The 26,971-nt window shown below is 51.7% G+C and overlaps 1 protein-coding gene across 5 annotated transcripts; it reads right to left on the reverse strand.

Moving 5' to 3' along the window:
- EVA1A (eva-1 homolog A, regulator of programmed cell death) lies at nucleotides 1-26,870 on the reverse strand. 5 transcript variants are annotated; one of them, XM_027858030.1, is made up of 6 exons: nucleotides 26,667-26,870; nucleotides 14,519-14,690; nucleotides 11,783-11,926; nucleotides 11,259-11,407; nucleotides 3,309-3,749; nucleotides 1-107 (listed from the first exon to the last, which is right to left on the reverse strand). In XM_027858030.1, the coding sequence occupies exons 4-5, from the start codon at nucleotides 11,332-11,334 to the stop codon at nucleotides 3,340-3,342; spliced, it is 486 nt and encodes a 161-aa protein (XP_027713831.1). In that variant the 5' UTR covers nucleotides 11,335-11,407; nucleotides 11,783-11,926; nucleotides 14,519-14,690; nucleotides 26,667-26,870; the 3' UTR covers nucleotides 1-107; nucleotides 3,309-3,339. The 5 variants fall into 5 exon arrangements, with proteins under 5 accessions (XP_027713831.1, XP_027713829.1, XP_027713827.1 ...); XM_027858028.1 differs by lacking the exons at nucleotides 11,783-11,926; nucleotides 26,667-26,870 and adding exons at nucleotides 15,765-15,824; nucleotides 16,091-16,146; XM_027858026.1 differs by lacking the exon at nucleotides 11,783-11,926 and having other exon boundaries at nucleotides 26,667-26,858.
- Nucleotides 26,871-26,971: the final 101 nt, after the last annotated feature.

Consider the following 26,971-nt stretch of genomic DNA (forward strand, 5'->3'; position numbering starts at 1 on the left):
AGCAGCTCTTTTTGTGGTGACAAAGAATTGGACACTGAGGGGAAGTCCTTCAATTTGGGAATGGCTGAACAAGTCCTGGTTCATCAATGTCATGGAATATCACTGCCCTGTAAGGAATGATGAAGAAGACCATTTCAGAGATGTGTGAACTGGTGAAACTGATGAAAAGTGAAGTCAACAGCACCAGAATAATCTACACAGTAACAGCAATATTGGAAAGATAATTAATTCTGAAAGACTTAGTAACTCTGATCAACACAGTGACTGAGAAGGATCCCAAAGGGCTCATGATCAAACATGCTGCCACCCCAGACAGAGGAGTGATGGACTCAGAAGGCAGACTGGAGCATCTTTTCTTCTGTTTCTTCCTTTTTCTTGCTTTTTTGGGGGGGGGGGGCAGGGAATGGGGCTACTGCAGAAATTTGTTTTGCATGACTATACCTAGGGAAGATTTGCTGGTCCTACTGCTCCTACATCAGATGCTGCAGAGGAGAAATCAGGTGATGATAGAAATTGAAAGGAGCATTCTGACATTGGTTAGAAAAGAGTCAGACTGAGAGGTTGGAAGGGCAGCAGAAAAGACAAAGTTTTAAGAAGACAGACTCTAAATGCCTGAGGTCTTCACTGGCCTGCACCACAAAAAGGCTACAGGCAGTCCCTGAGCTATACACTAAATATCTGGCAGACCTGCACCTCTGTGAGGAGGAGTGATCTGCACTGTAGCTGAAGACTGGCTGATGGCATCAGAGAGGGTGGGCTGAGAGCTACAGGGGGCAAAGACCAGAGAAACAAGACTAGCCGACCCCAGAGAACACAGCAGCTCACCCAACGACATCCCCAGAAGACACTGAATGCTTTTCAGTATCAGAGGGGTGAGGCGCCCCTGGCACACGGGAACCCTGAGCACACTCCCACTCGCTCTGTCTGTTTGCCTTCCCTCGAGTGTCCTGGCAACCTATGCCCCCTACTCGAATGCCCTTCCCTATGTGTCTGCTTCTGTCACTGGTGGCATGGTGATGGTGCTAGGAGAGGTCACCCCTATGTGGATGGCAGCTCTCTGTGGTAACTCATTTTGCCATGTTCTTTGACAAAATGTCTTCTGCTTTGACTAAGTGTGTCTTCTGCTTGGTCGAGTATATGTAAACACGTCCCTGGAGCTCCTGAGCTGCAGTCTGAGTGGGTCCTGACCTCTCAGATGCAGAGCAGTTTGTAGGAGCCCTTATGGGTGCTACATACTCTGCACTCTGGCTTGCTCATGTCTTGTCTTCAAATGCGACATTACAAACTGAGCACAATATTTCTAATGATTTCTGAATTCAATACAATGCAATCATGATTTATTAGGCACCTATTCTGTGCAAGACATAGGGGACAGAAAGACAAAAATGACAGTATATGCCCTCAAGCAGCTTGCATTCTATTGGGGGATATATCATGTGCATAAAGAAGTCAACATAAAGCAGGGTAGAAGCAAAGGAGGGATCAGACAAAATGCCCTTGGAAAACCAGACAGAGGAGAAGCCACTTTCCTCCTGGGCCAGGTCCAACAGAACAGGGACCGTCAAATCATCCCTCATTATGGACACCAGGACACTTTGCTGCTTCCCTCAGAAAACAAGAGATCCTTCTATCCAGGAATTTCTGGCCAACGACCCCTTCCACATACAATCCCATTCTACCTTGTGTCCTAGGAATAGGTTTAATTGTCTGATCTTTCCACTGAACGGGGAGCTCCCTCAGGGCACAAGGCTTTATAGCCCCAAGACTGAGCACAAAGTCCTGCAGACAGGTTCTTAAGGACACAATTCTGGCTTGGACAGAAATGTTATTGAGAAAGCAGGAGGAGAACATGCTGAAGGAAGTTTAGGAGGTCGCTTGAGAGAGAAGGAGGTACAAGAGGAGGAGGAAGAAGAGGAAGAAGAGAAAAAGAAAAGGAAGGGGAGAGAAGGCAAGAGGAAGAGGAGGAGACAAGGAGGGAGAGGAAGATGAAGAATAGCCAGAGGAAACTGAGGGGGAGAGGAGCAGAACCCCCCCCCCCGGAGACATTCAGCCAGAGGCCTTTAGCCTGGGGTCGCTTCAGTGCAAGAGCTCATCCTTCTGCTGAGTGAGGGAGAGGGGTCTCTTTCCCAAGGGGCATTTCTCTGGTTCTCCTCTAACCCCCTTGGGGAAGGGGGAGACAGGAAAAAGAGATCAGATCACTGCTTCCAAGCCACAGCCCCCATATCCTTCAGATAAATCCAAAGCTTTTCTTGGCTGATTTTTTTTTAATAAAATATATAAAACAATGTAGACTTGTATTCATGGGAAGACCATTGTCTGACCAGGACTAAGGCACGGAGGCTGACAGACTGACCAAGAGCACCCTCACATGTCTGTATTCACAGATTTCTCACCCTCTCCTGCCTGCCACACACACACACACACACACACACACACACACACACACACACACACACCATCGTTTGCATTTAAAGCAGAACTGGGACTTGCTCTCTGAGGTTACCACTCAATGGCCGCGCAGCCCTTCAGGAGAAGTAAGAAACAAGCCCCCACCGGAAGCCTCCACACCTGAGGCCAAAGTCGCAGAGTCACAGAGGGAGGCTCTCTGGGCAAATCTCTGGGTCCTGAGAAAGAAGCCTTCCTGAGAGGGTTCACCACACCATTCCCCGGGTTCTGAGCCCACCCATCAACCTAACACAGGGTAGTCCCAGGGCTCCCCAGTAGGAGGCTCTCGGGCAGTCTCCTCTGACCAGGGCAGGGCTTTCATTGCGAGGGCTTCCAGCGACCCAGGGAGAGGTGACCTCTACCTTAGATGGCTGCCCATCACCTGCCTGGGCAGAGCAGAGCACTGGCTGGAGTGGGGAGGGGAAGGGGAAGAGACCTGAAGCCAGGACTCCCCACCCCACCCAACCCAACTTGCCCTGAAGTTGGGGTGAGTGGAGGAGGAGAAAGAAGAGGAAGCAGGACGATCAGCCCTTTCTGCAGGCCCAGTGCCTAGGAGGTCGCCCAGGGGACAGGGTAGTCTGGGCAGGAACCCTGCGCTGGCCGCCTCCAGGAGGGTAGTGTGGTTGGCAGCTCTCAGGGGACGCAGGCTTGGTCCCGGCTAGGGCCTGGGACCGAGGCCAAGGTTCAGGCTGGGTCTCTGGGGCGCACCGGCCCTGGCCCTCAGTAGTAGCGGTTCGGGCTGCGAGGGGTCTAGGCCGTGGCAGGTCCGTCGGGCGTCCAGTTCGGCTGCGTCTCCCAGATGATGCGCGCCCCCTCTTCCCCCTCTTCCCCCTCTTCCCCCCTTCCCCCTCCAGGCCTTGCACCTCCTCTCATGGCTCCATCCGAGCCCTGCGCTCAGTAGTAGCGGTTCAGGCTGCGGGTGGCCGGGCCGTCGGGCTGCCCGTTCAGCCAGATCTCGCGGATAATGCGCTCTCTCTCCTCCAGCCTCTGCGCCCGCTCCAGCTCCTCGGCCGACGTGAACACGTTCCTGTGGGGCGGCCGCTCGAAGAGCCAGGGCCTGCGCGTGGAGCCGTCCGAGGAGCCCGAGCAGCTGCCGCCGCTGTCCTCGTCGCTGTCGCTGGCGCTGGCGCTGGCGCTGGCACTGAGGTCGCTGCTGCGCCTCCGGCGCCCGGCCAGGCCCTTCTTTCCGTGGGGCTGCTGGCAGTCAGCGCGGCAGGAGATCGTCAGCACCAGGGCGGCCAGCGTGAGCAACAGCCCCACGCACACGCCGGACACGAAGCACAGCGCGGCCCGTTCGGGGTGCTCTGCGAGAGGAGGAGAGGGCGTCAGAGGGCGGGGACGGTGCACCTGGCTCACACCGGCGCGGGCAGCCCCGGCCGCTCCCCCTTCCCCAGGCCCCTCAAGACCTACTACGGAATCACTTTGTATTCATCTTTATTCTCCTTCTGTTTGCGCTGTAGATGCTTAAATGTGGCCTTGTCCCCACCCTTAGAACAGGAGCTCCTTCTGAATGGGGAAGATTTCGTGCTTCGGCCCAGCATCGTGCAGCTACCGCCCCACGAGACGAGCCCAGCCTGACTCCAGTGACCCTGGCTCTGTCCAGAGTGTCCTGGGCAGGGAGGCTCAGGGCGAGCTCGGCGTTAGGCTGGCTTTCTACCGTTTATAATGGACCTCCCATGAGATGGGGGGAGGGTCGTCGGTGACTGCTGTCCATGCAATGGTAGTGCTGGGTGATCCCAGGCACCCTGACCGCCTTCTGCACTCCTCCTGCGCTCCTGGCTCCCCACCTCCTCACTCAAACACCCCTGGGCTCCAGCAAGCAGGGCTGACCTCCAGGGTCAGGCTCCCCCATCCTGTCTTTTGAACTTTCTTCCTTTTCTGAATTTTCTGCCTCACCCGAGTTTCCGTGATGAGCCCCAAAGCCAAGGGTACAGCCCTTTCTGTGAATCTCTCAGTCCCTGCCACCCTCTCCGGCTGGAGAACCCCACCTTCTTCCCTGAACTTAACCAAGAGAACTTTTGAGGGAAGGGAGTTAAATCCTAAGCAAAGCTGAAAATTGCCAAATGCTACCCATAAGAACATTGTCCTAGGGTGCCTCCTAGCCTGATGCAGAAGCCCCCTGCCATGCCACAGCTTCCGTCCTCAGCCTGATCAGGCTCACACCTGTCAGGCCCTCTCCTTGTATATACATGGAGAGACAGTCAGGATCCACAGCCTGGCCACAGAGCTTGCTTACTGCTGGAGACCCACCCCTTTGGGCCAGCTGACACTCCCAGAATGGATGGCAGCGACAGCGTGGTTCAGGGAGAAGGCTGGGGTGGACAGGGTGCTCCAGGCACCAAGGCTTAGGAGAGGAGAGGAGAGGCCTGTTCCAAAGCCTATGGCCAGCTTGGCAGGGCTTGGAAGAAGGCACAATTAGTTGGCTCAGATGCACTGACCACCTGTCTCCTCCTCCTCCTCTCTTTCATGCCCTTTCAAGGGGTCTGCCCATGCAAGCAGATAGCAAAGATTTATGAAATACCTACAGGGTAATTTTCAGGGAAATTTAGGGGAGGGCTCTGAAGTGGCATCCTGCATCTGAGGACCTATCTCTAGACTAGAGAGGAGAGATTTCACCTGAAGCACAAAGGGTTTCAGTGGGTTAAGAGGAGTCTGGGGAGAGGATCTGTAGCCTGGATTCAGGAAAACTGAGGTTCAGGTCTCCCTTTAGCCCTTCCCCCACCAGGCTGTGTGGCTCGGGTCCAGTTCCCAAACCTCTCTGTGCCCTAGGCAATGCCTCAAATACTCTAATGGGCAGCCCAGTGTCCATCTGCATTGGTAGAGGGAGTAATCTATCACAAACAAAGGAAAGCTTGCGAGGACACAAAACGTTAAGACCAGCAGCGCTGCCCCCCAATTTACGGATGTGGAAACTGAGTCTCAGGGAGATCCCAAGGAGAGCACTCACAGAGCCAGGTAGTCTGGATGCCTGATTCCAGATGAGGGTGGGCTGTGTCTGCCTCAGGGGTGGGCAGAAGGGGCCCCTCACTCGGGAGTGGGGCTGGGTGTGGCCTGGGTGGCTCAGAATCGGGACCCCCAATGGACTCTACTCTTGAAGCAGCCCCAGAGGCCTCTGAGGACCAGTGGCAGAGTCCAACACCCACCTGTGAGGGGAGGTGACCGCCAGGGTGCAGGATAGAGTGCCCTGGGGCCAGCCCTTCCCCTCACTGGCCTTCTATAAAGGGGTGCCCCTTCTCACGAGGCAGCCTCAGAGGCCCTTAACTCGAAGGTCTGGTCCTATCTGGGCAGCCCCAAACACATCTTGGCCAGCAATTCAGGGGCTTCGTGCAGTGGAAGGGAGCTAAGGGAAAGCCCCTGGCCCGAACATCAGACAATTCCGCCAGGGTGTCCCAGGGCTCCCCTCTGATGTCCAGGTGGGGCTGGCTTAAGAGCAGCGAGCACAGTAACCCCCCCACCAAGGCTGGCTCAGGAGGCCCATCACTCCTGACTCAGTCTCTCCACTAGAAGGCTCTCGGTACCCGCCATGCTGGCCCCTGGGCTGGCCTGTTGGCAGAAGCCATCAGTTGGCATGTTAGAAGCAGGGCCCTGTTCACAGAGCCAAGCACCTCAGAGCCAGGACCTCAGAGCCAACGTGATGTCCGACCTGCATCTCACCAAGGAGCCCCTGCACGAGATGACTGACCAGCTCGAAGACGTCCAGGGCTTTGCCACCCCCCCACAACCCGGCCACAGCTCTCACGGCTGGGCAGGTTTTCCTGAATCTGCTTCTTCTCCAAACAGAACAAGTCTGGACACCCTCTCAGACCCTGAGCAGCCCATGTCCCACCTGGGGCTGGGAGTCATGCTGTGCTCCAGCTTCCTCAGCCCAGACCGCTGGCCAGGCCACCTGCTGCTAAAAGGCTGCCTTGTCATCCCCCCCCACCCCATACTTGTGACTGCCCAGTCACAAACTCCCTTCCCTGCCCCTCCCCCACATGCGCTGCCTTCCCAGATGAAAGTGTAGACTGCATGAGGGCAGGGAAGGTCTTGTTTTTGTACCTGGATTCCCAGAACTCAGCCCAGTGTCTAGCACGTAGGAAGCACTTAATTGATGATTTTTTCATTCATTCCTTGCCCTCCCCAAGTCTTCCTTCCCCTGACTAAATGTGCCCGCTTCTTCTACAGACGTTTATGACGCAGCCCAAGGGCTTTCCCCATCCTGGTCACTGTCCTTCTTAAGCCGTAGTGGCCAGAGCCAACCAAGCAGTCCAGGTTAGGGTTAGGGTTAGCTGGGTCACACCTGATTCATCAGGGCACTTACTAAGAGATTAATTATTTAAAAGAAAAAGAAAGAATAATAATGGCATGCAAATACAATGACTTAGCCCTGAACTATTGAAACCAGAAATAGAAATGACCAACAATACCGATGCCAAATGTAATGATTTTATCTGGAGGTTCAACAACCGTAAATCAATCACCACAGCAAGAAGACCAAAGAACCCCCGAAAGGAGGAGAGTCGGGAAACAGCTGGCTTCCTGGCCAAACAGGGAGGGCGGCCTAAGGCAACACCGGGTTAGACCATAAACTCATCTGTGAAATCTTGCAAAGAGTGATGTGAATTGCTGTGCGTCTCATAAAGCGCAGAGATGCGGAGAAAGGAAATGCCATGTAAAGAAAGCTTGGCAAGATATTCAACTAAGTAAAGCCATTATGTGGAAGGACATTGAAGGGCAAAAACGGGAGAACTAAAAACAAGAAAAATGGAGAAAATTTGCAAAAATCGTCGGAACAAACTTTTCTGTCAAGGATGGTGTCCACTTGTACCCTCAGAGGGTCAGATTCAATGATGAGGGTGTTGAGGGATGGATAGACAAGGCATATGAAGGGATGCAGGGTAGAGTTCCTGTGGAGGACTTTTGGAAGAACATAGACAAGGGTCTTGCCGGATAGGAGAGCAGGGATGTGCTGTTGAATTGATGAGATTCCAGAGCCCCTGGAGTATTGGGGATCCCCCTGCTGACTCAGAGTGAACTTGGAAACCACTGAACCTATCCTTCTCAGACAGTCTGCTCCCTAGTCCTGCCTCTGTCATCTTGGAAATCTTGTCATTACCACTGAACCCATCCTCAATCCACTCCCTAGTCCTGTGTCCACCATCTTGGAAATCTTATCATTGTGACTCAGGTATTAAGACTGCATCGAGTGGACAGCTTGGTGGTGCAGTGGATAGAGCTCTGGCCTTGGAGTCAGGAGGACCCAAGTTCAAATCCGACCTCAGACACTTGATTCTTAATAGCTGTGTGACCCTGGGCAAGTCACTTAGCCCCCATTGCCTCACCAAAACAAACCAAAAAAAAACAAGACTGCATCTATCCATGTTTCATTTCAGATACCGGCTGATTCTCTCTCAGCATCCCAAACAAGCAGCCTTTCCCCCAGCCTCGTCTTCCTCTTCAGGACCTCATCACTTTCCCAATCACCCAAGGGAGTCACTCTTACATACAATCAGTTGTTGAATCTTGTCAATCCAACCTCCACCACATCGCCATCCCATGGCCAGTGCCCTGACTTCAGATCCTCCTCCCTTCCAGCCAGACCACCTTTCCCTCACCCATCCATCCTCCATGCCACTGCCAAAGCCATCTTCCTTAGGAACAATGCCATGTCACTGCCCTGGTTAAGAAGGTTCCATGGCTCCCTACTATCTCCAGGACAAAACACAGGCTCCTGTTGGGCCACCTTCATGTAGCACGTGCTTCAGCCCAGGTGGTCTTCCTCTTGTCCCACACGCCAGACCCCAGGACTGAAATGCACCCCCTTCTTACCTCTTATGGTTCTTTAATCCCTTCAAGGCCAGCTTGGGCACCACCTCTTACAGGAAGCCTTCCCTGACTGAGGAGTCTAGCTCTCAGCACTCCCTCCCACCTTCCTCTAAGACTCTGGCCCTATTTACCTGTGGTGTCTGCCCCTTGGCCCTGCCTTGGGGGCGGGAGCAGGTTTTTGTTATTGTCTTTGTACCCCCAGAACCAAGCACTGTACCAAGCACACAGGAGGCACTGAAGTGATGCTTAGTGAATGGAATGAGATTGAATTGATCCTGTCTGATTCAGCTCCAGCTGGTGTAGACCTTCTGCCATCCCTCACTGCAGTGCTAGCTTAGGCTACCGTGGTCCTGCTCTCCAGGCTGTTATCCAGACCTGGTGAAAAGCTTAAACAGGTGCAGCCTGGCACATAGAGGTGTCCAGGGCCCTCCCCTGCCCCAGCTTTGGCTCTGCGGTCACCCCAGGCTATGACAAGCTCACCTCCTCATATCAGAGGCCAGAGGGCTGTGAGGATTGATGCCCTGCCTGCCTGCCTGCCTGCCTGTCTGTCTGCCTGCCTGTGTTACTGTCTATCTGCCTGCTTTCCAGTCTGTCTGTCTGCCTGCTTTCCTGTCTGTCTGTCTGTCTGTCTGCCTGCCTGTCTGGCTGCTTTCTAGTCTGTCTATCTGCCTATCTGTCTGGGTCTATCTGCCTGTCTGTCTGCCTATGTCTGTCTGCCCGCTTTCTAGCCTGTCTACTTGCCTACCTGTCTTTCTGTCTGTCTGCCTGTCTACCTGCCTGTCTGCCTGTGGGATTCTCTGTCCATCTGCCTGTCTGTGTCTGTCTGTCTGTCTGTGTGATTGTCTGCCTATCTGCCTGCCTACTTCCCTGACTGCCCGTCTGCCTTCCCATCTGTTTAGGAACACCATGCAGACTAGAAGAGGAAGGTCCTGGAGAGGAGGGTCAGTCAGTCCCCTTTGTGGGGGTCCCTCATCTCTGCTCCTCTCCCATGCCTCCCATGAGGCTGCAGGTTTTTCTCTTCTCCAGCACTTTGTGACTCAGGTCACCCTGATGAGTCAAGCTGGGGGCCCATGAATTCCCCAGGAAATGTCATACCACTGGAGCAGTCAATGCTATTGTCGGCTCTTTCCCTTCCTAAATAAAAATAAGTGCATTGCTGTGGTGAGCTTCCGGCAGCCTCTGCCTGCTGGGTCTGCTAAGCTAAGCTGGTTGGCGCCACACATGGGAGGGCAGCAGCCTGGCCCACGTTTCCAGACAGAATCACAGACTACCTGTTGGGAAAGAACCTTAGAGACCATCCGGTCCAGACAAAGGAGGAAGCTCGGCCTTGGCAGCTAGGTTCCAGCCACCGGGGATGGGCAGAAAGCTGGAAACGAATGTCTGAGTTCCTTCTGAGACCAGCTTTTCTGTGGTCTCTGGTAACCAGGACCAGAACTGCTTGCCATGACACAAGGCATAGGGCCGGGAAACACAGGGGATCCCCTGGAGACACTTCCTAGACCCCAGCACCAAGGTCCAGGGCTCAATGAGGCTGGCCGACGATGCTCTCCTCTCACCCAGTCCCAGTGCCCTTAATCACAGGGTCTAGATCACCACCCAGAATCACAGCATCACAGCCATGTGGAAGGATCCCCTCTCCAAGAAGTGGGACCCAACTTCTGTGGGAAGCCCTTCAGGGAAGGGGATCTGGCCACCTCCCAAGGCCACCCACTCCCCACGGGGTCAGCTCTTCCGCTGAAAGAGGTTTCCCCAACTTTTGTGTCCTTGTGGCTTCTCCCCATCACTCCCAAGTAGGTCCTGGGGGCTAGGTAGACGAGGCCAAGCCCACTTCCTCGGGACAGACCTCCTGAGATGGCCAAGCCTCCCCAGCTCCCTAGGATGGCCTGGGCCCCACTGCCAACTGCATTCTCAGCCTGTTCAATAAAGTACGGTTTGTACCCTTTTGGATCCCTGGAGACCATATGGGGCAAAGTCTGCCACAATTCAAACAGGAGCTGACTGAGGGCATTTGAGGGAAGGTGTCAAGGGGCAGCATCAGCATCAGTGATGTCAGCGACGGGTGGGCAGAAGCAGAATTCTGATTCTGGGGAGGCAGAGAGCGAATAAGGAAGAGCCCTGAGGCCTGGGGACCTGCAGGCCAGTGACTCCTTCTCAGCAATTCAGCCGAGTCACCTCCTGGCACCTCCAGAAACATCCCCAGAGGAAACAGGTGCCCGGGGCCAAGATCCGCCATGGAGCGACAGGAAAACAGCCCAGGTGCCAGGCAAGATGAAGCGCACTGGAGGTGCCAGCCAGACTCCCTCCCCTCAAGCTTCCCAGGGCTGTACCCTCACACCCAGCTGGGCCGGCCAGGTCCCAGAAGGTGCTTCGTCACTGCCTGTCAGAGGAATTTCTCAGTGGATCACCTCACATCTATCAAGCAGCTGCTGGCCCCGTGCTAGGCAGTGATGGAACAATCCCTGCCCCCAGGAGACGGCATTCTGCCAGCACAGACCATTTCGTGTCCATGTGTAAATAAGCAGGAATGAACGAGCGGTCAGTTCTCTGGTCTCGGCCCTCTGCCCCCAGCAGCCTGGGCCCTGACTGAGCTCCTGCAAGGCCAGGTCCGGGGCACTGATATGTGCCTCCTACCCCGGGCTCGGGCACAGAGCATTATCCAAAGGCATGTTGCCTTCTTCGGTCAGACTCTCAGGGGCACCAAGGCAGGGCCCAGGACAAGGCTGTAGGCTTGGCACAGAGAGAGGGCAGCCAAGCATAAATCCTGCTCTGCTGAGGCCTCACGTGGTCACCAAGAGGAGCCATGGGGCAGCTTCAACCCCAGCCTGGGCAGATACAGACAGCTGTTGGGTGGGCCTGGAAGACCAAGGCAAAGCCACAGCTCCTGCACCCTGGAGCCCTCTGCCTTTGCCAGATTGGAGGCAGAGCCAGCCTCCTGAAGCCCGCTGTCCCATGATGCCACCCCATGATGCTGTGAGCAAGCCCAGACACAAGGGGGGAAGGGCACCTACCGGTAATGAAGGAATAAGCTGCCAGGAGGTTGCTGAGGAAGGCCATCTGCCCAGCGCCCCATTCACTGGGCTCCATGCCGGGCTGCAGGCAGGTCAGGCCAGCCCCTGAAGTCTCAGACAGGGGGGCATCTACTGTGTGCCCTCGTTCTCTGTTGGGAAGCACAAAGTGTAGGGGTGAGTGCTGGGGCTGAGCACACCACTAGCTCTCCGCCTTCAGAAATGTCAGGGTCATTGGGTGCTTAGAGACCATCGAATGCGCTCCCCCCCGCAAACCCCACTGGACAAATGGAGAGACTGAGGCCAAGCAGGGAAAAGACTGTCAAGGTCACCAAAGGCAGGTCCTTTGTGCCTCTGGGAGGCCCCCGACACTTCCCAGACCTGCAGCCTGGGGTCTCCAGTACCTCCCTCCCTGCCTCCCCCCACTCTAGCTCCTTCACATTCCCCCTCTGCCTCTCCTGCTCTTTCTCCTTCCTGCCCACAGTGCTAAGACACACCCACCACCCGGCCCAGCCCAGGGGGCCAACCTGTAACTGGAGACTTGGCAAGGTCCTCCCCCTGTCCTTGTAGCTCAGGGAACAATGAGTGTGAGACCAGGCTCCGCAGGCCCTCACGCCTCAGCCAGAAGACTATGCCCGGTCCAAGGGCCAGCTACCAGTGCATGATGGTCACTGGCCAGGCCAGGGAGGGAGGACGTGGTTACTCTGGGCAGACTCAGCTGATGCAACCCCCCCACCCTGACCCCACCCCCCAACCCTGGGCTGCTGGCCCAGCTCAAGGGATGGTCTAAGGCAGGGCCCTGAGATGCTGCAAGGAAGGAAAGCCTGTCTGCTCATCTCCCGTGGGACTCCGTGCCCCAAGACGCCCCTGATCCCCCCTCTTTCCCAAGGACCCCTACCACAAAGCAGCTCAGTCCCTGTAAATAGAACTCCCGGGAGCCAGGCCCAGGGAGCAGAGAGCAGGAGGGGAAAGGTCACAGTCAGGGTCAGGGCTGGGGGGGCCACCCACCTCCTGGCCAAAAAGTGATAGACTAAATAAAGGGCAGCAGGAGGCTTGGCCAGTGCATGCACACGTTTGGGCCACTACATACATTTGGTTTGGGGGGGTGCTTATTTGGGGGGGAATGGGGTGATGCAAGAGTGTGGGTCAGAGCAGGAGTGAGACGCTCCCAAGCACCAAGACCAGAGTAGGGGGGATGTGCGGATTCAGACCAGCAGGGCCCTATCGCGAGCACAGACGCACGCACACACAGCACACGTGTACACGTGTGTGCTGCTCTCAGGACACCAGTGTCTTTGTATTGGCTGTTCTGGGACAAGCTCTCAATCAAAACAGAAGGAAAAGGTCATATCTGGTGGGTGGCGGAGGGTAGGCCAGGAGGGAGGTCAGAAGGGACGCCGAGGAGTCCAGTCCAGTAGTGACCCAAACAAAACTTCTGGGCTCTGAGCTCCCCAGCTAGCGGTCATCCCAGCTGCCCTGAAGAGCTCTCCCGGGGGCCCCAGGACCAGGCAGAACAAGGCCAGCCTCTCCCCCACTGACCACACAGCTCTCCGGTCTTCACTGCACCCTTTCCTCTCCAAGCCAAACACGCCCGATTCCTTCAACCAATGTGAGGACATGCCATGGCCCAGACACCTCCGCCATCTTGGCTGTCCTCCTCTAGACGCCTCCAGCTTCTCCACGTCCTCCTTCTTTAACCCTGGCAATACTCTGGACGGGGTCGGACCAGGGTGGAGGACAGAAGGCCTCTTACCGTCCTGGCCTAGAGGCTTGGCCTTCTTGGCACCTGCATCCCACTGACCTGGGGATCCACTTCAATCCCCGATAACTCGATAGAAAACTGCTGTCTTGCCACATCATCCCTAATGGCTTGAACTCAGGCAATGATTTTACACATATGACTATTAACTTCTCAGACCCAGACCAAAGTTCTAAGCTGTCAGCGGCTGGGGTTGTTGTTTGGGGGCTTGGAGGGGAGGGGGGATTCTGAGTCTGCAGTTCAACGTGTGCACCCCTCCCAACAGTATCATCTCTAAACTTCATAAGTGTGCCACGTAGGCCTCTATCTAAGCCTCATACAAACAGGTCAAACAGCAGATCCCCAGGGCACTCCACTGCAGACCTCCATCCTTTATCTACCTGGGTATTGATACTTCCCTCCGTCTTCTCCCCAAGGCTAGAGATTTAGCTAAAAAGACCTGAGCCCTTGGAGTTCAGGTTAGTATTATTAGCATGTAGAATTACAATTTGTAATAATTCTGCTAAGAGGGGCAGCGAAGTGATACAGTGGATGGAGCACCGACTCTGGAGTCAGGAGGACCTGAATTCAAATCCAGCCTCTGACACTTGACACTTACTAGCTGTGTGACCCTAGGCAAGTCACTTAACCCCAACTGCCTCTCAAAAAAAATAATAATAATGCTGCTGAGACATGGCAGGGCAGTGGAGAGAGCCCACCTTGGAGCAGGGAGACCCTAGACAGCTCACTTGCATTTCTCACTGTCCCCAGGCAGGGTCCCCACTTACAGCAGCAGAGGAAGTCTCCTTGCCAGGACAGAGATCCCCATCACAATAGCCTGGTCAGGCTGGTGAGCCCAGCAAGGTTAGCCCCGTTTTAGAGCAGTGAGAAAGAAGCTCAGATATGGTGACTTTGCCATGGCCACTAAGCTTTTGTAAAAAGTGGGTGCTGCTTGTCATGGCCATCTTCTGGGACCCGCGAGATCACTGGCACAGGGAGCTCCCAATCTGGAAAGTCCCTCCACTGTCTCTCAAAGGCACCTGGCTAAGCGCACTGCCCAGCCTCACCAACTACAGCCACTGATTTTAGACCTGGAAGCCTTAATTGTGCTTTGCTGTATGGTAATGACGAGCACCTCTCTCCAGAGTCGCCCGGAAAAGGGCAGGACTGTGAGCTCATTCGCTGGCAAGAAGAAGGCCCGACCCATTTGGTCACTGGTCAGGCAGGCAGACAAGGAGCATCTCCCAAGCACTCATGCCGTCCCAGGCCCTGGGCTCTGTGTGGGGCTTACCAAGGAGGCCAGAACCAGCCCCTGCTCTCAGGAGCTCACCGTCTAACGGAGGACAACACACAGACCCCCAGGCACAAACCCCCCCCAGTATGGGGGGGCCTGCCCGGGAGACCTTGGCAAGGCCCCTGCCCCTTCCTCAGCCTCCTGGGTTCACTCCCCTATCAAGGGGGGATACCACTTCTAAGCCCCCTCCAGCTCGAAGGGGCCCTGAGCCCAGCCCCATCAGCCACATACCTCGGGCCCACTGTCTGCTGCTGGCTAGATGTCCTATGTCAGGGATGAGGAAGCGGCAGAAGACGTCTCTCCCTCATGGACAACAGGGGCCAAGCCATGGGACTGCCTAGGAGCTCAGGTCAGTCAGAGGGGAGAGGCCTGGAGAGACTGTCCTGCTGTGGTGCTTTGGGCCCTGGAAAGAAAAGAGATGGGGCGGCGTGGGCTAAGTCAGGAGCCAGGGCTCAGACAGGACAGGGAAAAGAAAGGTCTGATGGGCAGGGAGGGCAGGGAGAGAGGCCCACCCAAATATGGAGGCCTTCTTCACCCAAACTGAGTCACGAACCTGACTCCATGAAAAGGCCAGAGCAGAGATGCTCAACCCGGCAGGACTCCTCCAGGTGAGCAGGAAGCAGAAGGGATGTTGGGGTGGGAGAAAGGGGGCTCTGGGCCAAAGTCCCAGGAGAGTTGGGAAGCTGCCAGCAGCTCTGGGGACCCAGGAGGGCTCAGTGCCCAGAGCCAGACCAGCAGGGTGAGAGGTGTGGTCCCCTCTGCACTCCATCGGCCATCTGGAGGAGTCCAGCTTCCAGCCAAGTCCTGGCCCCTCTAGAAGCTTCTGACAGCCTGTGTTAGCAGCCACCCCCCGACTGCTGACTCTGAGCTGTGCAGAGAACCATCAGGGAGAAAAGGGAGGCCTGTGTGCTGAATCTGAGGCCATGATGGGGGGTGGGGGCCAAGAGGTTGCGCCCTCCCTCAGGAGTCAGGCACGTTACAGGGGCTGCTTTCCTCTCCTTGTACTGAAAGCTTCAATCATGAAAGCCAACCCAGAGAGGGAACGGTCCATCGGCCTGAAATAGTATTGATACCGTCAGACTTTCTTGATAGCTTGATCAGTTTTGCTCAATGACTTTTAATGTCTTCCTTTTTCTTAAATTCTTTGTTTTAAAGGGTGGCTTTCTGGGAGAAGAGAGATTCAGAAGAAAATTTAGGCAATGTAAGACAGAAGAAATCAAAGAATATCTATCTAAATTTTTTAAAGTTTATGAAGGATAGAGAAAGAAAGAAAAAAGAAAAGGAGGGAGGAAGGAGAGAGGGAAAGGAGGAAGAAAGGAGGGAAGGAGGAAGGAAGGAAGGAAGGAAGGAAGGAAGGAAGGAAGGAAGGAAGGAAGGAAAGAAGAAAGGAAGGAAGGAAGGAAGGAAGAAGGGAGGGAGGGAGAACCACTGAGGGGCACCTCATGCAGGCATAGCCCCTGGGGGCAGAGACAGATACCCCAAGTATCCTGGGTCTGGGCAAACCGCTGACTACTGTGGCCTTCCTCGTGGGGTGGGGCTGGAAATGAAAGAGGCCAAGAAGAGCAAGGTCAGTCAGCCCAGGGCCAGGCACCGAGAGAAAACTGAATGGCCCCCAACCTGGGACTGGGGACTGGGGAACAGGGAGAAAAGGAGACCCCGGGGAAAACTCCAGCTGCCCCTGTCCCTGAAGCTGAGAAGCGTAGGACTGGAAGGGGGGATGCCCCTTCCACATATGTACACACACATACTTGCACACACATGCTCACACCCCACCCATAACGTGAAGAGGCCCCCTGTCTTTACCATTACTTGCCATTCTGTTAGAAATATAAGCTGCATAGAAGCATTTCCAGTAAGATCAGAGGTGAAACAAGGATGTCCATTATCACCACAGTTGTTCAGTATGGTACTAGAAATGTTAGCTTTAGAAATAAGAGAAGAAAAAGAAATTGAAGGTAAGAGAATAGGCAAAGAAGAAACAAAGCTATCACTCTTTCCAGATGAAATGATAGTATCTTAGAGAATTCTAGAGAATCAAATAAAAAGCTACTTGAAATAATAAACAAATCTAGCAAAGTTGCAGGATATAAAATAAACCCATACAAATCATATATTACTAACAAAGCCCAACAGCAAGGGATAGAAAGAGAAATTCCATTTAAAGTTACTGTAGACATTATAAAATATTTGGGAATCTACCTGCCAAAACAAACCCAGGAACTATATGAACACAATTATAAAACACTTTTCACACAAATAAAGTCAGATCTAAATAATTGGAAAAACATCAGTTGCTCATGGGTAGGCTAAGCTAATATAATAAAAATGACAATTCTACCTAAATTAATTTACTTATTTGGTGCCATGCCAATCAAACTACCAGAAATTATTCTATAGAACTAGAAAAAATAATAACAAGATTCATCTGGAAGAACAAAAAGTCCAGAATATCAAGGGAACTCATGAAAAGAAATGCTAGGGAAGGTGGCCTAGCCATTCCAGATCTTAAATTGTATTATAAAGCAGCAATCATCAAAACTTCTTGGTACTGGCTAAGAAATAGAGTGGTGGATCAGTGGAATAGGTTAAATATGCAAGACACAGTAGTCAATGACTAGAGTAATCTATTATTTGATAAACCCAAAGACCCCAGCTTCTGGGATAAGAACTCACTCTTTGACAAAAACTGCTGGGAAAACTGGAAAAGAGTATGGCAGAAACTAGGCATAGACCAACTCTTACACTATATACCAAGATAAAGTCAAAATGAGTGCATGATTTAGATATGAAGATTGATACTATAAGCAAAATAGGAGAGCAAGGAATAATTTACCTCTCATATTTATGGAGAACAGAAGAATTTATAACCAAACAAGAGACAGAGAACATTATGAAATGCAAAATGGATGATTTTGATTACATTAGATTGAAAAGTTGTAGGGGCAGCTAGTTGGTGCAGTGGATAGAGCACTAGCCCTGAAGTCAGGAGGACCTGAGTTTAAATCCGGCCTCAGACCAAACACTTGACACTTACTAGCTGTGTGACCCTGGGCAAGTCACTTAACCCCAATAGCCTTAAAAAAAAAAAGAAAAGTTTTTGCATAAACAAAGCCATCGTAACCAAGATTAGAAGGGAAGCAGAAAGCTGGAAAACAGTTTTTACAGCCAATGTCTCTGATAAAGGCCTCATTTCTAAAATATATGGAGAACTGAGTCAAATTTATAAGAATAATAAGAATTTATAAGTCATTCCTCAATTGATAAATGGTCAAAGGATATGAACAGGTAGTTTTCAGATGAAGAAAATTTTTTAATTAATTAACTGATTTTTAGTTTTCAACAATCATTTCCATAAGCTTTTGAGTTTTAAATTTTCTCCCCCTCCCTTTCTGCCTCCCTCTCCAGGACAGCATGCAATCTGATATAGGCTTTACATATACATTCCTATTAAACATATTTTCACATTAGTCATGTTGTAAAGAAGAATTAGAACCAATAGGAGTAATGACAAGAAAGAAGAAACAAAACAAAATAGAAAGAAAAAAAAGCAAATAGTCTGCTTCGATCTGCATTCTAACTCCATAGTTCTTTCTCTGGATGTGGATAGCATTTTTCATCATGAGACCTTTGGAGATGTCTTAGATCCTTGCATTGCTGAGAAGGACTGAGTCTATCAATGTTAGTCATCGCACAATGTGGCTGTTACTGTATACAACGTTCTCCTGGTTCTGCTCACTTCACTCAGCATCAAACCATACAAGTCTTTCCAGGTTTTTCTGCAGTCAGCCTGCTCATCATTTCTTATAGCACAATAGTATTCCATTACATTCATATACCACAACTTGCTCAGCCATTCCCCAATTGATGGGCATCCTCTTAATTCCCAATTCTTTGCCACCACAAAAAGAACTGCTATAAATATTTTTGTACCTGTGGGTCCTTTTCCTATTTGTATGATCTCTTTGGGATATAGCCCTAGAAGTGCTGTTGCTGGGTCAAAGGGTATGCACATTTTTTTTTTCTTTTTTGGTGAGTCAGTTGGGGTTAACTGACTTGCCCAGGGTCACACAGCTAGTAAGCGTCAAGTGTCTGAGGCCAGATTTTAACTCAGGTCCTCCTGATTCTGGGGCCAGTGCTCTATCTACTGCTTGAGAATGTTTTTCCGTATCGTCTTTTTTTTTTTTTTTTTTTGGTGAGGCAATCTGGGTTAAGTGACTTGCCCAGGGTCACACAGCTAGTAAGTGTCAAGCATCTGAGGTCAGATTTGAATTCAGGTCCTCCTGACTCGAAGGCCAGAGCTCTATTCATTGCAAGCTGCCCTGTATGCACGTTTTTATAGCCCTTTGGGCATAGTTTCAAATTGCTCTCCAGAATGGTTAGATCAATTCACAACTCCACCAACAATGCAGTAGTGTTCCAATTTTCCCACATCTTCTCCAACATTTATCATTTTCCTGTTTTGTCATGTTGGCCAATCTGAGAGGTGTGATGTGATACCTCAGAGTTGTTTTGATTTGCATTTCTCTAATCAATAATGATTTAGAGCATTTTTTCATATGACTATAGATAGCTTTAATTTCTTCATCTGATGAAAAATATTTATAGCAGCTCTTTCTGTGGTGGCAAAGATTTGAAAACTGAGGGGATGCCCATCAGTTGGGGCACAATTGAACAAGTTGTGGTATATGAATGTAATGCAATACTATTGTGCTATAAGAAATGATGAACAGGCTGGCTTCAGAAAAACCTGGGAAGACTTGCATGGTCTGATGCTGAGTGAAGTGAGCAGAACCAGGAGAACGTTGCACACAATAACAGCCACATTGTGTAATGACTAACGTTGATACACTTAGCCCTTCTCAGCAATGCAATGACCTAAGACATCTACAAAGGTCTCATGATGGAAAATGCTATCCACATCCAGAGAAAGAACCATGGGGTCTGCATGCAGATCGAAGCAGACTGTTTGCTCTCTCTCTCTCTTTTTTGTTTCTTCTTTTTTCATGGTTTCTCCCATTGGTTCTAATTCTTCTTTACAACATGATTAATGTGAAAATAGGTTTAATATGAACGTGTATGTAGAGCCTATATCAGATTGTGTGCTCTCTTAGAGTAGGGGGGGAGGGAGGGAGAGAATATTTGGAACTCAAAATCTTATGGAAGCAAATGTTGAAAAATAAAAAAAATTTTAAAAGTTTGAACAGACCAAATAGAAGCCACAAGGCAATAACCTTGTTGTTGTTCAGTTATTCCAGTCACATCTGACTCTTCATGATCCCATTTGGGGTTTTCTTGGCAAAGATACTGGAGTGGTTTGCCATTTCCTTCTCCAGTTCATTTTATAGATGGGGAAACTGAGGCAAACAGGGTGAAGTGACTTGCCCAGGGTCATCCAGCTAGGAAGTGTCTGAGGCTGAATTTGAACTCAGTTCTTCCTGACTGCAGGCTCAGCTCTCTATCCATTGCACCGCCCAGCTGCCCTTACATTTAGCATCTATTTTGCATACAAGAAGTGAAAACCTGTCCCATATGTGATTCACAATGTTTATTCAGTACATTTCTACTCCCCCTCTTTTGGAGAATCCCTAGACAAAAGTAAAAAACTACAAGTAAATTTGCACCTAGGGCACCAAGAAAGGAAATGAGAATAAGAACCCTAAGGGCAGCTAGGTGTTACAGTGGATAGAGCACTGGCCCTGGATTCAGGAGGACCTGAGTTCAAATCCGGTCTCAGACACATAACACTTACTAGCTGTGTGACCCTGGGCAAGTCACTTAACCCCATTGCCTAGCCAAAACTAAACAAAAAAATAAGAACCCTAAACCATCTTGTCAGCAGCCAGTCTCTTTCGGGATATAGACTAGGCTAAATCGCTGCTCTGGGTCCAGCGCAGAGGGCCCCCCCACCCCCCACAGTGTGGGCCCAGAACACTCCCAAAATGTTAGAGTCGGGGGATGGGGGAGAATTGCATCAGATGTCACTAACAAGAGTCTGGTATCAAGATATAGAAGGAATCCGCAGAAATGTAAAAGACAAGGGGGGCAGCTAGGTGGTGAAGTAGATAGAGCTCTGGCGTTGGAGTCAGGAGGACAAGGGATCAAATCCAGTCTCAGACACATGACACTTACTAGCTGTGTGACCCTGGGCAAGTTACAAGTCACTTAACCCCAATTGCCTCACCAAAAAAGAAAAAAAAGAAAAGAAATATATAAGAACAATAGCCATTCCTCCAGTGATAAATGACCAAAGGATCTAAAGGGAATTTCAAAAAGAGAATGGCAAACTATCAACAGCCACATGAAAATTAAAGCTAATTAAAGAGAATAGAAATTACAGCAAATGTGAAGTTTTACCTTATACTCTCCAAATTGACAAAGATGACAAAAATAGGAAATAGCCAATGTTAGAAGGTCTGTGAAACGACCTCCCAGCTCCCCAAAAAATAAAGCTAGTACATTGCTGGTGGAACTGCAAATTAAAAAGGGATTAAACTATTCACAGCCTTTGCCTCAGTTATTCCACTCCTGGGCACATACCCCAAAGAGGTGAAATATAGAAATAAAAGTCCAATACAAAGGTCCAAGACAGCTGGTAGTGAGTGCAGTGGGAAGGGGTAACCAGGGGCTGCAGCCTGAGGACTGGATGCTCTGTGCCCCTGCCAGGGGCAGGTTGGGAAAGGAGGGCTCTTGCTCTTTAGCTGCCAGCTTGGAAAGAGGATCTACAAGTGATACAGATACTCTTCAGGGAGAGGTCCCTGAAAGACGATGTGCAGAAGCCTCCGTGTGGGAAAGGTCCCCCAAGTCCGAGCCATGAGCGTGGTCTCCTCCCCAGAGAGAGGTGCCTTGGTCTGCCGTCACCTTGGGGGAGATCTGGGATCCTCTTGGTGTCTTCTCCTCTCTAGAACTTCTCTGGGTTCTGGTGGCTGTCTGCTTGGACCGATGGGTTCATTTGCTATTTGCCATGTGTGGTCGCGGTATAATTGGCAGAACGGGGTCCAGGCTCCCACAGGGAACTTGGCGCTGGCAGCGGGTGGGTGGACACCGACAGAATTCTAGCCCAGCATCCCCTCTCTGAGGAGAGCAGAGCGGCCGGCCTCCCGCGGGAGCAACAGGAGAGGGGAGATGGCTGGGACCGCTACTGCACATGAGGAGGAAGAGACCTGGAGACCAAGGAGGGCCGAATTACTCAGATCCTACTTTCCTTGTTTCCTCTGCCAATGAAAGCGATCTCTGCGCCTCTGGCGAAGGGGAGGGATGAGCCCTGACTCCATCACAGGTCACTCTACCGTGTCCTACCAAATGTCTGCACAACCTATGTCCCCCTATCCTTCTCTGTTGGAGGCCACGGCATGTCGTCTGGCCCAGAGGGCAAGAGTTCATTCCTTCACTTGCTGGAGGCGGCTTGTCAGGGCCACAGGGATGGATGGGGCCTGGGCCGTCCCTCCCCATGATGCGGAGACTTCTCCAGCTGCCCCTTCAGGGGACCCAGGTCACTTATCCGGTTGGAGAAAGGCCTCCCTCCCTCCCCAGGGCTCAGTGGCCCTTCTCCTATGCCCCTGACACAGTGAGCTGGGAGGAACAACAGGCTAGTGTCCTTGTGAGTCTCAAATGAGATCATTATTGTAAAGCGTTGCCTGGCACATAGTAGGTGCTTAATAAAATGTTAGCTATCATTATCACCACTAAAAAAGCATGGGGAGCTTGGACACAAGCTGTCACAGAAGATAACAAAGAACTTATGGGGGAGGGAGGTGTTGAAACAGAGGACTTCCAAGCATTCCTGATGAAAAGCCCAGAGCTGCAAAACAACTAGGAAGTGCAAACACAGGCATCAAGAGAGACACAGAGAGCTAAGCATTAACTAGCAATCATAAGGAACTGCCTACATTCTGATAGAGGAGATCATACATGTGGTCATCATCATCAGGAGAAAATCAAGTGAGACGGGGCCTGGAGCTGTTCTGTTCTTCTTAACGTCTTGATATTCTTAAAAGAAGAATGGAAAGGCGAGGGAGAGGAATATATTGGGGGGGAGTAGGATTGGAGAGGAAGGACAGAGCCTAGACATCATATGTCAAGAAATTATTGAGGAAAGCTGCCCCCACATCTTAGATCTAAATGCTCTAAATCACTACTGATTAGAGATATGCAATTAGAGATTTATAAAACCACCTCACACCTATCAGAATGGCAAATGCTGGAGGGGTTGTGGGAAAACTGGCACACTAATGCATTCACTCTTGGTGGAGTTGTGAGCTGATCCAACCATTCTGGAAAGAATTTGGAACTATGCCCAAAGGGCAACCAAACTGTGCATACTCTTTGATCCAGCAATACCTCTTCTAGGTCTGTATCCCAAAGAGATCATAAAAAGGGAAAAGGACCCACATGTACAAAAATATTTATAGCAGCTCTTTCTGCGGTAGCAAAGAATTGGAAATGGAGGGGATGCCCAACCATTGAGGAATGGCTGAACAAGTTGAGGCATGTGATTGTGATGGAATAGTACTGTACTATAAGAAATGATGAGAGGGGTGGTTTTAAAAAAAAAACAAACAAAGCAACGCCTATATTGCAACTGATGCAAAGTGAGGTGAGAAGAACCAGGAGAACATTGTGCACAGTAACGACAATGTTGTAATGATAATCAACCATGAAAGACTTGGCCACTCTGATCAATACAATGACCCAAGCCAATTCCAAAGGACTTATGATGATAAAGAATGCTATCCCCCTCCAGAGAGAGGACTGAGGAACTCTGAGTGCAAAAGGAAGTGGAATTTTCTCACTTTGTTTTTCTTGCTTTTTAAAAAAATACGGATAACGTAGAAAAGCTTTGCATGATTTTACATGTGTAATTGATATCATATTGCTTGCCTTCTCAGTGGGTGGGAGAAGGGTGGGAGGGAGATTTTGGAATTCAAAATTTAAAAAGAAAAAAGTTAAATAATTTTTTTTTTAGAAAGCAAAAAGAAAAAAAAACTTAGGAACTCTGATCACCCCAATGACCAAGCAACCATGATTCCAGAGGACCAATAATGAAATAAGTTACTCACCTCCTGATAGAGAAGTATAGGACTCAGTGCAGATTGAGACTTTTAAAATAAAAATGGTCAATGCAGGAATGTGTTTTGCCTAACTATACATATAGTTACTTCTTAATGTGTTAGGAAGAAAGGAAGGAGAGAGAGAAAGGAGGAAAGAAAAGAAAAAAGAAAAGAAGAAAGGAAGAGAAAGAAAAAGAAAGGAAGGAAGGAAAGAAGAGAGAGAGAGAAGAAAAGGAAAGAGAGGAAACAAGCACTTCCTGCGTATCTTCTGTGTGTCAGACATGGCGCTAATAGTTTTACAACAACCTGGGAAGTAGGTGCTAGTGTTATTCTCATTTTACACCTGAGGAACAGCTAGTTAATGTCTGAGGCTGCACTCAAACTCCGATCTTCCTGAACCTGACTGCCAGTGCTACTCAGGTGTGCTGCATGAGGCTAGATGTCCCCTCACTGGCTTGTTCTCCCCACATCCAGTGTGTCCGTGACCCTCTTCCTCCCTTGTCACTTTCCTCAGCAGAGCTCTTACCTCACCTTTCCTGTTCCCAAGAACACCAAGGGGACCCCTACTGAGAGCCCTCATCTCCCCCACTCTCCACCTCAAAGCTCCCCCAAGCACCCCTTTGCCTAGCCTCTCCAGCAGCCTTCTCAAGGCTTCCACCTCCATGAGTGCCCTTGACACTATGACCTCCTCTGTCCCCTCAGGGCTGACCCCTCCCCTCACATTCAAACTCTCCCAATCTACTGCTCCTTGTCCACTTCCTATAAAGACATCCTGGTCTCCCACTGACCATGCCATCCCAAAAGTGACCATCTCATCCCTCTCCTGCCTCCACTTCCCCAGCTCCTGCTCCCTTCTCAACCCCCCCACACACACACTGAAACTGCTCTCTCCAAGTCACCATAAACCCGATGACTTTGGCTCCATCTTGCTCAACCTCTCTGCAGCCTTTGACACTGCTGACCATCCTCCTTCCTGACACTCTCCCTGTCCTCCTTCTCCCTCTCTGACCACTCCCTCTAAGTCTCCTTGGCTGGATCTTCAGCTGGGTCATGCCACTAACAGTAGGTGTCCCTCCCACTCCCTCTTGGCCCTGCTTCACTTCTCTCGCCACAGTCTATTCCTTGATGAAATCTTCTGAGGCTGTCTACACTGGGGGGCCTTCACTCTCTCACTCTCTTCTTAACCCCTTACAATCCAGCTTCTGACTTTATCATTCCACCAAAATAGCTCTCTCCAAAGCTACTAATGACTTCTTTGTTGCCAAATCCAGAGGTCTTTTCTCAATCCGCACGCTCCTTGGCCTCTCTGCAGCCTCTGACCCTGCTGGTCACCCGCTCCTCCTGAATTCTCTCTTCTCTCTAGGTCTGCTGATTCTCTTCCTACATCTCTGACTGCTTCTCTGTCTCCTAGGCTGGATCCTCATCAGGGCCACACCCTCTAACCATGGGTGTCCCTCCAGGCTCTGTCCTGGGTCTTCTCCTCTCTCTCTCTCTCTCTCTCTCTCTCAACTCTACTTCCCTGGGGGATCTCATTAGCTCCCATGAATTTAATTACCATCTCTGAGCTGATGATTGTCAGATCTACCTGTCCTGCCCCAACCTCTCTGCCGACCTCCAATCTCACATCCACAACTGCCCTTCAGACATCTCCAACTGGACGTCCAGTAGATATCTGAAACTCAACATCTCCAAGCCAGAGCTCCTGCTCTTTTCCTCTAAACCCTCCCTTTTCCTTCCCTGTTACTGTAGAAGACAACCTCAGCCTACCATTCTGGAGTCCTCACTCAATCTCACCTCCCATATCCAATATGACGCCAAGGCCTTGTGCTTTCCTGTCTGCAGCCTCTCTTGGACATGCTCACCTCCTCTCCTCTGACCCTGGGGTAGACCTTCATCTCCTCACCCCTGGACTATGGCAATAGGTGTGTGGGGTGGCGGTGGGGGGGTCTGCCTGCCTCCGGTCTCTCCCCTGTTCCAGTCCATCCTCCACTCAGCTACTGAAGTGTTTTCCTAAAGCACAGGTCTGACCATGTCAAACCCCCCAATTCAATGAACTCCTGTGGCTCCCTATGGCCTCCAGGATCAAATACAAAATGCTCTAAAAGCCCTTCATGACCTAGACCCCTACCTCCCTTTCCAGGATTCTTACACCTTACTTCCTGACTTGTTGTCTTCAGTACAGTGCCCCCAGCCTCCTGGCTAGGACACAAACACCCTCAGGCCCAGCCATTTTCTCTGGCCATCCCCCATGCCCGGAGTGCTCTCCTCCTCTGCTCTGACCACCGACCTCCTTGGCTTCCTGTAAGTCTCCACTAAAATCCCACCTTCGGCAAGAAGCCTCTCCCAGCCTCTCTTCATTCTAGTGCCTTTCCCTCTGTTGATTATTTCTTATGTATCCTGTCTAGAGCTTGTCTGTGTATAATTGTTCACTTGTTGGCTCTCCCATTAGACCGTAAGCTCCTTGAGGGCAGGAACTGTCCTTTGTCTCTTTTTGTATCCCCAGCACATTTTGTCGTTGTTCAGTCCTGCCTGACTCTTCACGACCCCATTTGGGGCAAAGATACTAGAGTGATTTCCCATTTCCTTCTCCAGCTCATTTTACAAATGAGGAAACTGAGGCAAACAGGTTTAAGGGACTTGCCCGGGTTCATATCGCTAATCAGTGTCTGAGGCCGAATTTGACCTCGAGTCTTCCTGACTCCAGGAGGAGATGGAGGGTGTGGAGGTGATGGTGATGGAGGAGGAAGAGGAGAGGGGGGAGGAGGAGGAGGAGAAGGAGGAGGAGAGAGCCCGGTGGCGCCAACTTCCTGCCGTGCCTAGCAGGACAGGATCTTTGTCAGGTACCGGCAGCCGCCAGGCAGGTCTCCAGAGGGGCTGGAAAGAACCACTCCAGAAGTTAAGGGCTGGTCTGCGGGCCGGGAAACCGGAGTACAGGTGGGAGGGATGGAGAGGTAGCCCCGCCAGGAGGCGGGAGATGTGAGGCTGGTCAGTCGCGAGGCAGGCGCGGGAAGGGGAGGGCGGGCCACGCGGAGGCGGGTCCGAGGGCGCGGGCCGCAGAGGGAGGGGCGGAAAGAGTAGGAGAAGGCGAAGCGCGGGGGCCGGGCGGCGTGCGGGGACACGTCGGGCCGGCCCGGGCAGCTGCCCTGGGCTCCCGGCCAAGAGCGTGTCGAGGCTGTGCCCGTCGCCCCCCCAGCCCCGAGAAGGGCGGCCCCCGACACGGGGACAGAATCCGGGACAGACGGACGGCCGGACGCAGACAGACGGAACAGAAAGCGTGCCAGGGACTGGCAGCCCCCGGGCAGGGAGCGGGTCGGGCCGGAGCCCTCCCTTACCTGGCCGTCCTGGCCGCGGCCGCCGCCAGCGGGGAGCCCCGGGAGCCGGTGACTGCCCTGGGTCCCCGGATCTCCGAACTCTCGGGGGTCCGGGCTGGCGGCGGGAGGGCCCCCCGGCAGAGGCTGAGCCAAAGCAGCTGAGGCGGCGGCCCTTGGGGCTCGGGGCTGAAGCCGGGTCGGGGGCAGCAGGGCGCTCCTCCCTCGGCCCGGCCCTCCGGAGCCTCCAATCTGGCCCAGCTTGGCCGCGACCACCTCCCGGTCCTCCGTCCTCCGTCCTCCGTCCTCCGTCCTCCGTCCTCCGTCCT

The sequence above is a fragment of the Vombatus ursinus genome, unplaced genomic scaffold, assembly GCF_900497805.2.
Source record: "Vombatus ursinus unplaced genomic scaffold, bare-nosed wombat genome assembly UNPS02012622.1, whole genome shotgun sequence".
Lineage (NCBI taxonomy): Eukaryota > Metazoa > Chordata > Mammalia > Diprotodontia > Vombatidae > Vombatus > Vombatus ursinus.